This window comes from Cydia fagiglandana, chromosome 6, assembly GCF_963556715.1.
Source record: "Cydia fagiglandana chromosome 6, ilCydFagi1.1, whole genome shotgun sequence".
Taxonomy (NCBI): Eukaryota; Metazoa; Arthropoda; class Insecta; order Lepidoptera; family Tortricidae; genus Cydia; species Cydia fagiglandana.
The window spans coordinates 575,307-587,249 of NC_085937.1; the positions used below are offsets into that span (position 1 = coordinate 575,307).

Consider the following 11,943-nt stretch of genomic DNA (forward strand, 5'->3'; position numbering starts at 1 on the left):
GACTCAGCTCAGACTCACTCAGGATCTTTTAGGATAAAAGGTGAAATGTCGCTTATATTGTAAAATAAATATACAACAAAATAAAAATCACCCCTTTAGCACCTGGAATCAACCTGTACTTAAACCACGGCTACCATAAACTAACTTCTTGGAATCTGATTCATAACTGTAGAATTTTTCTCAATAATTCCTAGAACGTTGGCATTTTAACTGGTTTCATTCTGTGTTTTCCTTATATTATGCAGTAAAAAAAATTATAATATGGCTTTTTGTGGATCTTGTGTCGCTGAAATAGTTTTTATTAGTTAGTGGGTCAAAAACTTTTGGAGAAACCAGCGTCTTCATATTCCGTTTATAAAATAAACTACCTACTACTGATCTACTGGAAAGACTTATAACTCGTCATACTAAAAAAGTTTTTGACCTAAATACTTAATATTCTATTAAGATTGTCCGCAAGAAGCAATTTTTTCACTGAGATGGTAAATATTACTCATGTTTTTTTTTTATACTAAAATTTATAATGCGTATTGTATTGGTACAACTCACGATATCCCACCCTATCACTGGATACTCAGAAAAAAAATAAAAACTTATCGCTGAGGACAGGATTCGAACCTGCGCGGGTATAACCCATTGGATTTCAAGTCCAACTCCTTAACCACTCGGACACCTCAGCTGTGGCGGGGCTGTCGAAATAGCAAGTCACCTTCTACCGCCGATGACGTCACTATAACAGCTAGGTTATTGACAAATTTATCGTATATCGAGTCAAGTGTATTACTATTATAACTTGATCTTATGACCCGTAGCGTATATACGTAATCGAAGGTCTGAGTTTATAGTGCTAATTGGCTAGTGTTGTTAATAAATAGCGCTGCTGTATGATAAGCGACGTCATAAGCTGATAACATACTCGTAGAGCTGAATAAATGGTATTTGTACTGAAATTAATTGGATTCAGTACGAGTATTGTCGTCATTTATTTGCTGTTTTACGTTATAACTGGGACTTTTATTTATTAAGGTTTTAGTTTCTTGGTTGTGAGTTGAGAGAGAGACTACAAATTATAGTACGCTATTTACAAAAATAAAAGAACTAGAACAGTCTATAACCCTCTTTTGCGCATATCAATTGGAAACAACTCTGAGATTGTATTTAATCGAATCTTGGTCATAGACTCGTATGTTTTTTTTTGTTTTTTATGATATATAGTAGGCCTGCGCTCTTTTCTTGAAAGTGTTCGATTATATTAGATTTAGATCTAATGAAACTGAACATTGAGCACTTTGATAATGACAAATATCAAGTAAATTATCAAAACCGCCGGTCTGACATTGCATATTCGATCACTGCTGAGCTGAGTATTGACTCGGGTACGGGTTGTCTGAGAGAAGCTGGTGCGAATATACCACTTTATTTATTAATCAATTCATACTCGTAATGTGTCTGTATCTACACCACTCTACGCAACGCTAATCCTATTATTGGCATGAAAATTTGGCTTGGTCCGACTCTAGACAATTTCGTAAAGTCCTATTACGTAAATATATTACGTTAATTATTTTATTATAATAGTTTTACTACAGACATACGTAAGCCACTTTACACACAATCTATTGTATACTTTGCTTATTAATAATAACCTCTCGGTACATTCGACGTACACGCAGCTGCGACAATAGACCAGTGTGACGTAGTTTAGCAGGTAAACAGACAAACACACTTTGGTTCGGTCCTGTCCGCTTTGGTACGGAAAGACCGCAGGCGACGGTTCATTCTACTGTTTAGCCTATTGTCAACTAGCAGTTACTGATACATTCCGCTACTTGACGCTAGATGTCTACTACGAAATAACTCGCGTTTTGGTAAGAAAACTCATGGAGTTACCACCCTTTCTTGACTTATATTACTCTGTGGTTTGACGGTTCGAGGCAGGACGATTCTGGAGAAACGCATAGTTGAGGACCGCTCATCATCTACCTAAGTAGTGAAGATGGAAATGTTTTCGTGTAGATTCCTATGCCGTATCTGTTTCATGTCAGCATATCAAACACCACGTACCTACATACCTCGGATAGAATGAAAGAAAATCATCAAGAGTGTTTTCATGTCCTTTTCAACAGCCATCCCCAATTCGTATTTCATCTCGAATTCCGTATGCAAGCGATATGCACAAATATCCTAAACAAGACAATAGTGAACAAGTGAACGAGCTCGGCACGGCGGCGCTAGCATTTGCCATTCAGCTCCGGAACGTGTGAAACGAACGCGGTGGAGCGTGAAGAGCATTGCACCCTTACCAATGGCTTTTTTTAATAAGTTTATATTATGTAGCACGACAAACAGAGATTAATAATATGAGAAATATCATAATTATTAATGTTACAAACGCGATGGGTCCTAAGTGGCACCAGGGGCCTTGTTCGACATGTACTTACAACTGTCGAATTTCGCGTCAACTTCAATTCAACAGTTGAAGTTCATCAAGTGCGGATAGTTCATTTGGTACAACCAATAATTTAACAAAAAACAACTTTGTTTTATATTATTACTTTAAGGTTTATAATGGTTTGGTTGTCACCTGACTGTGGATTGCTAATGTCAAATTTTGACAAGTAATGATTCGATTCAACGGAAGTTCAACATGCTACGTCAAAAGTGGCATGTCGAATAAGGCCCCTGAATATTATGAATAGCAAACGATGTTTAAATGCCAACTTGTGAAATGGTCGCTTTTTTTCTACTTAATTTCGTTAAGAATATTAAATACTTAAATACAGTGTGAATGAAGTAAGTAAGTGATATAGGGGTCTCGGCCCCGAATACTATTTCGTACCCTTCGGTGTCGAGACCCTTGGCCCGTGGGGTCCGACCGCGTCTACACTTTTTAAGGATTTATCCAAAAGGATAGCAGACGCCACTGGTGATCGTAGAGCTGGCAGCTTCCTCGCACAAAGAATAAGTATTGCGATACAGCGGGGAAATGCTGCCAGCATCTACGGCACCATTCCGCAGGATAGTTTGTAATTATTTATTTTTAGATTAGTTTTATTTATTTTTAGATTTAGTTTTTAAGTTTTGTAGGTTAGTTATTTAATTATGTTTTAAGTATCATTTTTGTTTGTAGGTATTAAGTTTGTATACACTAATAAAGTAAGTAAGTAAATACTCTTTATTGCACCACAAAGAAAAATAAAATAACAGATTTACAGTGTAAATAATGGTAGCAACAGGCGGTCTTATCGCTGTATGCTGTTATGTGGAAATTAAATTGAATGTAAGAAAAGCGTTTGTATTTTCCACGCGTGCCAGCGTGTGTAAGTATTAATGAAATGTTAGCTTAAAAACTCACAAGAGTATAAAATGGAAGAAAACGAGTTGTTTGTGAGAAAAACTTAGTCTATAGTAGCGAGTAGGCTCGCGACTCTCGTGAGTGCATAATGTTCAGCTCAGCCTTTGTGAGCAAATGCATCGCTCGAGCGCCTGATCCCGCGCCCTCGCTTCGGCTTTGTCGCTTTGCTCAGGCGTTTCTAACACGCGAATGCAAATTATCATTATTATCAAACCTAAAATGGAGTTTTTGTGCGGAATTAATGTGAAAGTAGAAGTAGAAGTCGAATCGAGAATGATTATTGTACGTGTTATTTTTCCTTTATTCATCATTTTTCTTAGGCTAGGTTTTTATAATATGTATATAAAAGTAAAATATAAAACCACTTACAAAACAATAAAAAATACATATAAACACATTATAAAAAACCTAACCTAGGGTGCCGCCAGCAGCCGGGCAAGGCCCAAGCTATCGGTGGTCAGGGCTGCAGAGAGAGGAACCGGCGGACTATCCGCGCCGTGTCCAAGATCACCGCCTTCTGCATCTGTCCCTTGATCCAACCACCTAGCGAGAGTCTCTCAAGATGTTGGTCCAGAATCTTTGCTATTAAACCGTTCACTGAAACGACTATCGGGACAATGATTGTCGAATCAACATCCCACATGGCGGTTATCTCGTGAGCCAAGTCTTGTACGTGTTATTATTATTATTACCAACATACCAACACGTCTTCGTGATACGCTTGTACCCATTCAAAAGCTGATGCTCTCACATTGGGCGCGAGTTTTTAATCGTAATTAGATTCCAAAAAAACTTGCCATTGCAATAATTTGTTTGTAAAATAGTAAATTCATTTTTATAAATAAACACGCTAAGATAATTTATTTATTGGTAATTTTACTCCTACGATTTAAAAAAGTACTATTATTTACTACATAAATACAAGACGCGCTAGTAAAAAGTGGCAACATTGTCTTACTCTTTTTGGAATCTAATTAATCAATTATGATTTTCAGTATAGACGCACGGCTAGCACATCTTTCTGCAACTAGCGCGATGAAGAGACAGGTTGGCGTCACTTGTCACAAGTAACAATCAAGTAACAATGCTATTCTGACTGTGCATGGTCTTCCATGTGCTGGGGCACTTCCCCATTTGGGCCGCATTTCAATATTTCATTCAGCATTAGCCCAACTTGTACCTACTTGTACTGTGACTTGGCATGAAAACTTACCGTGGTCGGTCTGTATTTAGTAATAGTAAGAAATTAAGGCAATCGTGCTTATCTCTAATTTGTAAATCGTACTTAAAATCTAACGGCTATACTCGCGCGAAAACCTGCTCTGCCGGTCGTTCTAGCCCCGCAATGTAGGTACGAGTATCCTTATATTCAGTGACTCAAACACTCGAACTTGGCTCAAGAGAGTCAAGAGGGAAGTAGCGAGGGGCAGATTTAATTTCGGCAGGTCCCAGTAATATGACCGAGGAGTAAACAAGGGGACTTTATTTGATGACACGGGGATTGCACAATTTTATTGACGTCGTTGTATAGGTACCTACTTATCTGCGGTGTGACTAACGAGATATGAGGCATACAACAATTTATGAGATGATTTTGTACCTACTCATACTTTACTGATTCACGCGAATGGACGGAACGAACAGATTTTAAAGGAGGAGCTAAAATTAAAACCTTCCTTTGACATAATAAATATCAAAATATATTAAAAAAACAAAATCATAAAACTTAGTAGGTACGTACAACAAGATAATTACTATTTTACATGGTATTATTTTATTTACTTTTATATGAAGGAGGGAATAATCGAGCGACGACAGGAAAAAAATACTACTCCGCTAACCTTATCAAGTCTAACAAATCATTCAATATATTTTCGTTAGTTTGAATTGGGCGACGACGCAACTGTGTTGGCTCCGTCGTGTGACCCGGCGTAGAATTCGGCCCCATTGCCCCGGAACCGCCGAAACGCGACAACCTTCGGCCACAAGTCATAAATTAGTCAATACGAGTAAGACCTCAGTCATAAGTTTGGTTTGCGGATAGTATAGTGTGGTATATCTTTAGTCGCGGCCCATGGTGTGAGTGACGGTAGGCGCGTCAATGCGCACAACGCTGGAAGCGACGGTGAAGTAGCCCTCGTACTCGACAGTGTCGGGCGTCGTGTCGTAGTGGTAGTGACCGCCGTCGCCGTGCGGGCCCCAGCCGTGGAAGTGCTGCACGCGCAAGTCCAGGTCCTGTTCACGACGAATATAGTTATAAATGCAGTGATGATAAAGATTGAGGCAACCTTAAAGAACTAGATGTTCCGAGTAGATTAGCTGCTAGACAACAGTTAGGTAAAAATTGTAATACTTAACAAGATTGGTCTATCTTTTTAGTTGTCACCGTCTACCGGAATTAAAATTGGATATGGTCATGTGGGATCAAGGTGGTAGGAGAAACATAGTTTATTTTACTAGGTACAAGAAAAACAGAAGCGCTGGTGGCCTAGCGGTGAGGGCGTGCGACTTGCAATCTGGAGGTCGCGGGTTCAAACCCCGGCTCGTACCAATGAGTTTTTCGGAACTTATGTACGAAATATCATTTGATATTTACCAGTCGCTTTTCGGTGAAGGAAAATATCGTGAGGAAACCGGACTAGTCCTAATAAGGCCTAGTTTACCCTCTGAGTTGGAAGGTCAGATGGCAGTCGCTTTCGTAAAAACTAGTTGCCTACGTCAAATCATGGGATTAGTTGACAAGCGGACCCCAGGCTCTCATGAGCCGTGGCGAAATGCCGGGATAACGCGAGGAAGAAGAAGAGTACAAGAAAAACAGGTATGTGGATTCCCTACAATTAAGTGTTTCTCTTGCACCAATATTTCCCTTACCCCATCTAACCTTACTACCGTTTTATTATGCAGGCGTCCGGTTTTTGTATTCCAAAGCCCAGTATTTAGTCCATCGCTTTAACACAATTTAGCCTGGTTTATATTAGATTTCTTCCACGCTTGCGTGCGTCCCATGACACGGGTAAGGGCAGCCGCTGCCGGAACATATTAATGTACTCGTCTGGCCGTAAACTGATGGCCAGGGAAAAACGGTCTATTTGAAAGTAATCGGCGTAGACCGGCTAGAATGTATTTATGTACTTTATGTAGCTACGTATGTCTGTGTGTACCGCGTACGTACCAAGTCCCCAGTAACCATGGTGCCCACATGAGTGATGGGGGCCCGCATCTCGAAGTAGTGCAGCCAGTTGTCCACGTCAGAGTCGGAACATAGGGGACTCTTGGAGAAGTCTGGCATCACGTGGTGCTTCACCTTGCCCGCGCGGAGGAGGAACATGCCGCCGAGGCCTGATGAAAGGAATGTCAAAACAATGGTTTCTAAATAATTCTTACGTTTTTCATGATATCTAGAATTTTTTTTAAAAAGTGATATTATTAGTAATAAATTCGTCATTAGATAATGTAGATACATAATACCAATACAGGCGAGACTAATAAATGAAAGTTGCACGTCAGTTCTTGAAAGAAGGTTAATGGGCTTATTTATTAAAAAAATAACCAAGCTACCTATGGTCCATTATAATCGAGCTATACCAGTTTACAGTCCTTAAAAAGACCCTTTATCCTATTTGTTACGTCATGGAAAATGTGACTTACCAACGACTTTGTCCCCGTAGTGCTGCTTAAGAGCCTCACGGATTGAGGTGATGAAGTTGGCCTGTCCAATACGTTTCTTAGCCACCACTTTTATGACCTGCAACGTAAAATCAAGGCCATTAAAATATAAAGAACCCACTTCTGTTTACGTGCCGCGTGTGCACAAAAGATATTGAGTGTTTCATAAATTAAAAACAGATGAGCTTGAGAAAAAATGGGCGAGAATTGCATTGCCTAAGGGCCCCGACATGATTAGTCTGGCCCTGGCTGCTTCTCACGGCAAGTAGCTCAATAGCAACGGATGCGGCTTCATACGTTGCCAAAGCAAGTCTTACACAACTCTTAAGTCACGTACCTTGCCGGGGCTTCCATCTGATAGGAGGTAGTTGCCTAGGAGTGCAGTTCTGGTTTCATTGTTGGGGAGCCTCCTCTGCTGGTAGCCGCTGCTGCCCTTGGCTGCCCCCACAGGGTGGACGGAAACTATCCTCGTGCCTTGATCTACGGAGCCATCGCGGATGGACAGGTTGATTATACCCTGCAACATCACGTTAGTTGTATTGACATATTATGTATTGTTTATATTTTCATTTGTTTCTACTGGCACACTACGAAAATTGCTGTCTGCTAAAACTTTTACCATAACTTGGTCAGTTCAGCTAAGTCGTAGCCCTTGTCTCTAATGTGTAGGCCCCTGCTCTATTGTCACTAGAGTCCTCACCTCACAATTAACCCCGATGTAGGGCCACGGTCCCGCGCCAGCCCCGGCCAGGAAGGCTGGGTCCCGGCGCTGCTGTTTGGTCAGTTCAGTTAGGCCGTAGACCTTGTCTCTAATTTGTAGGCGCCTGCTCTACCGTCACTGGAGTCTTTTCACCTCACAATTAACCCCGATGTAGGGCCACGGTCCCGCGCCAGCACCGGCCAGGAAGGCTGGGTCCCGGCGCTGCTGTTTGGTCAGTTCAGTTAGGCCGTAGACCTTGTCTCTAATTTGTAGGCGCCTGCTCTATTGTCACTAGAGTCCTCACCTCACAATTAACCCCTATGTAGGGCCACGGTCCCGCGCCCGCCCCGGCCAGGAAGGCCGGGTCGCGGCGCTGCTGTCTGGCCAGGTCAGCCAGGTCGTAGACCTTGTCGCGCTGCACTAGAGGCACGAGGTACGGGGGCCCGCCGAGCTCTATCAGCTTCTCGTTGCCGCATAGACCTGGAACATTGCCCATCTGACTCTTAGCACGTTTTGCAACTTTCCTGACTGGTACATGATCGGGAACAAAGAATTAACTTTTTTTACGATACGAAGGCAAACGAGCAGACAAATCGCTCAAGGACGGGCCTGAGGGGTTACATAACTACTTTGCCGGCCAGTGCGCTCTTTTCTTGAAGATCTGGAAAAGTATCGCGGGCGACTGTTCATTCCACAGTTTAGCTGTGCGAGGCAGGAAGCTTCTGGAGAATCACACTTGGGTGACTTGGGGACTGTCAACCGTTTTATGCTTGGAAATAATAAAAAAACTGGAAAAAGTAATTGGCTCGGGCGAGATTCAAACTCAAACCAACCATCTAGGTTAGGTAGGTGGTCGAGATGGAAATGTAGGTACCTACTCGTACTGTAGAAGAGGTTTAATGTCATCTAATGGGAACAATCAAAGAATCTTTGGTCGGAAATATCAACTTAAACATATTGGCTAACGTAAGAGGGTCGACCTTCAATTAGATAAAAAACGTCGCTCTTCTCAGAGTATACCACGTACATCTTGACGAGAGAGTAATATCATATTTATATATTACGCAACGATAATTATATTAACCAGAGAATAATATTAACATACCTACTTGGCTACCATTAACGCCAGTTATCAGAATCTCAGAATAGTATTATTAAGTAAACAATGCGCAGATACGATAAAAATAATTCCATGGGTTTGTTATCAACTCTCTTTCACTTTATTAACCGACTTCCAAATCTCAAAGGAGGAGGTTATCAATTCGGTTGTATGTTTTTTTAAATAACTATTTACATTAGAACAATAAATACTTCTGTCAAGCAAATATTGGGCCCGTCTTAACGCTATTTGGCATACCTAAGTATGGACGTTTACAACTCCATAGCGTATAATTCTAAGCATTTAAGAGACTCTTTAGGGACCTATCGGTGCACCTCCAAGGGAAGCCTGTTCGTGAATATGGAAGAGGGCCAGCCGCAGCCGGCTGTTGAAATTACGGATTCCAAATTGTTGAAAACCACTAACCCCCTTATTCATAAACGCGCTACAAACCTCATCATCATCATTCTCTTGCCCTTGTCCCATTCACTTGGGGTCGGCGCAGCATGTCTTTCTCTTCCACACCTCTCTGTCGCCCGTCATTTCATCATTCACTTGCATTCGTTTCATATCATCTCTCACACAGTCCATCCACCTTTTCCTCGGTTTTCCTTTCCTCGTACTTCCCTCCACATTCATTCGTAATACCTTTCTCGTCACATGACTTTCATCCCTCCGCATCACATGCCCGTACCACGCTAGACGATTTGCCCTTACTTTATCTGTTATGGGTGCAACTTTCACGCGCTACAAACCTCAATTAGCTAATAATAGTAATAATCGTTTGTGTTAATTAGTAATGATGCAAAAATTGATGTGGATGTGACAAATAGAACCAACTCTGGCTGGCTCAAATGGCGACAACTTACAGGGGTTCTGTGTGACACCAAAATTCCAATAAAAACGAAAGGTCATGTGTATAAAACCGCTGTACGTCCCGCAATGCTGTATGGGTCCGAATGTTGGGCTACAACTAAACAGCACCTCAACAAACTACACACAACAGAGATGCGGATGCTTCGCTGGTCTGCGGGTGTCACCAGGTTAGACAAAATCCGGAATGAGTTTGTCAGGGGAAGCTTTAAGGTTCTACCTATCACAGAAAAAGTCAAAGAAAACCGCCTCCGCTGGTACGGGCATATCCAAAGACGGCCAGAGGACCATATAGTAAGGCTAGCCCAAGATTTGCCAACGACGAAACGAGGACGTGGAAGGCCACCCGCCACTTGGCTTACGACGGTCGAGAAAGACCTAAAACAATTAGGATTGGACGCCAGCACAGCTCAAGACCGAGCACAGTGGAAGAGAAGGATAAGGAGGGCCGACCCCAAGTAGATGGGAAAAGGTCGCGATAAAAGAAGAAGAAGAGTAATAATCGTTTGTCCTTATCTGTCATTTGACTTATGTATTTGTAAGAAAGAGATAAAATATAATTTAACTAAATCAGGCCCGTAAAGCTTTATGAATAAGGGGGTAAAGCATTACTATCAATACTTTAACTTTTAGTTTTACTAATATCTACGTGGAATATGCTAGTGTGCTAGTGCATTTTTGTGTTAATTAAGTAAGATATACGGTACATATACGGTCATACTTTTACTTATGTCAGTGAGCTTTTCGTACCTGGCGAGGTAAGGCCGTAAGGCTCCTGTCTGAGGTCGGGGCTGACCTCCGCCGACACAGCCACCGACTCGAAGTTGGACTTGAGAGCGCGGGACAGTACTGAAAAAAAAACAGGAGGTAACAGTCAGCATCAAACAAAACAGATAATGACGGCCAAAAGACTGTCTCAATTCAAACATGACATAGATGATCATACTGTCTGTGTCTTACGCTAGTAGGTACTAGCAACCAAAATAACCTACACTGCTTTTAAACTCCAGACATGTAAGTAAATGGAAACTATAAGGGCAGTGTCTATCTGCACGGGGATATCTACTTATTTACATTCTACACTACGGTAGAATTTTTAATGTATCGCCTGATATCTAAATATTAGTACAATTACATACTACCTACTTACTTTTTTTTATGAACTTACCGTCGACAATCTCCTCCAAAGGCGGCTTATGAAGAGCCTTTTCCAGGATCGGAACCTTAGCGTAGTCTACGGACGTCATGCTGAAATACCACAACGATTTCAACGTCTTTAGGCAGACCATAAACCAATAAGGAAAATAAGGATAATAAAAAAAAACAATGTATAAACCTACTCCAATTTTAATAAAGTAGCCGTAATATTATTCAGTATTGGTAATATCATTATATTCATTACAGACTCACCTTGTGTCACGGCCGTTCAAGGCCGCTCCATTCACAAGAGCGAAAAACGTAACCATTAAACTTACTTGCATTTTAAACTAGATAATTTGACTCAGTTGTAGGTTAAGGTCACTGACCCTTTCAAAAAATATACTTGATATAAAAATACATACGTTACAAGCCGGTGTTGACGGGTGACTGTAGATTTGGTGACCCCTGGCTTGATTTATCAGTTATATTATAAATATAATATTGCTTCACGCGGCTGCGCGTGGCGACGGCCGGGAGGTTTGTGACAGAGCGCGGGCGCAGATCTCTGTTATCTGTTACTGCAACACTCTTAATAGATCATTGTTGATAGACCTTAATGTCTTTGTGATAAGGTTTACGATACGTCAGTCGACGACTTTTGTCAACCAGCAAGACGATTAATGTCAGTGCAATTTATTTGGTAAAAGTACCAGGGGCGTAATGATTTGATATTAATCTCAGTGGCGGATTTGCAGTCTTTGCCGCCCTAGGCCCCAAGCCTTGTAGCCGCCCCTTTCTAAGCATCAGCACCCATCATATTGACTACATTTAGATCAGGCAACGGAAAGATATATTATAGAGGGAAATGCTTGGCACACATTTTTTACTTAGTAACTTTTTTGGACTCGTTAGGAGGTGAACATATCAAAAGTTGGGGGCTTTGGTTTGAAAGTCACATTTTTCGGTTTTTCGCTTATTATATCTTAGAAACTATACGTCCTTGTGACATGATGATAGGAACATAGGTTTTATGAAAAAAATAAGCAAATACTTATTCATTTTAGGTAAGTGACAGTTTTACCAATAACATTGATAGTGCCATGCCTTATG

At 41.2% G+C, this 11,943-nt stretch overlaps 1 protein-coding gene and 1 non-coding gene across 2 annotated transcripts; both read right to left on the minus strand.

Annotated features, from left to right (window-relative positions):
* Window positions 1-597: 597 nt before the first annotated feature.
* On the minus strand, window positions 598-679 carry Trnas-uga (transfer RNA serine (anticodon UGA)). Its single transcript has one exon. It is a non-coding gene; the product is annotated as a tRNA-Ser (tRNA).
* A 4,561-nt stretch (window positions 680-5,240) lies between these two features.
* LOC134664895 (ester hydrolase C11orf54 homolog) lies at window positions 5,241-11,174 on the minus strand. Its single transcript, XM_063521607.1, has 8 exons — window positions 11,104-11,174; window positions 10,862-10,941; window positions 10,444-10,542; window positions 8,026-8,201; window positions 7,359-7,538; window positions 7,004-7,100; window positions 6,528-6,694; window positions 5,241-5,590 (listed from the first exon to the last, which is right to left on the minus strand). The coding sequence occupies exons 1-8, from the start codon at window positions 11,172-11,174 to the stop codon at window positions 5,417-5,419; spliced, it is 1,044 nt and encodes a 347-aa protein (XP_063377677.1). The 3' UTR covers window positions 5,241-5,416.
* Between the last annotated feature and the right edge of the window lie 769 nt (window positions 11,175-11,943).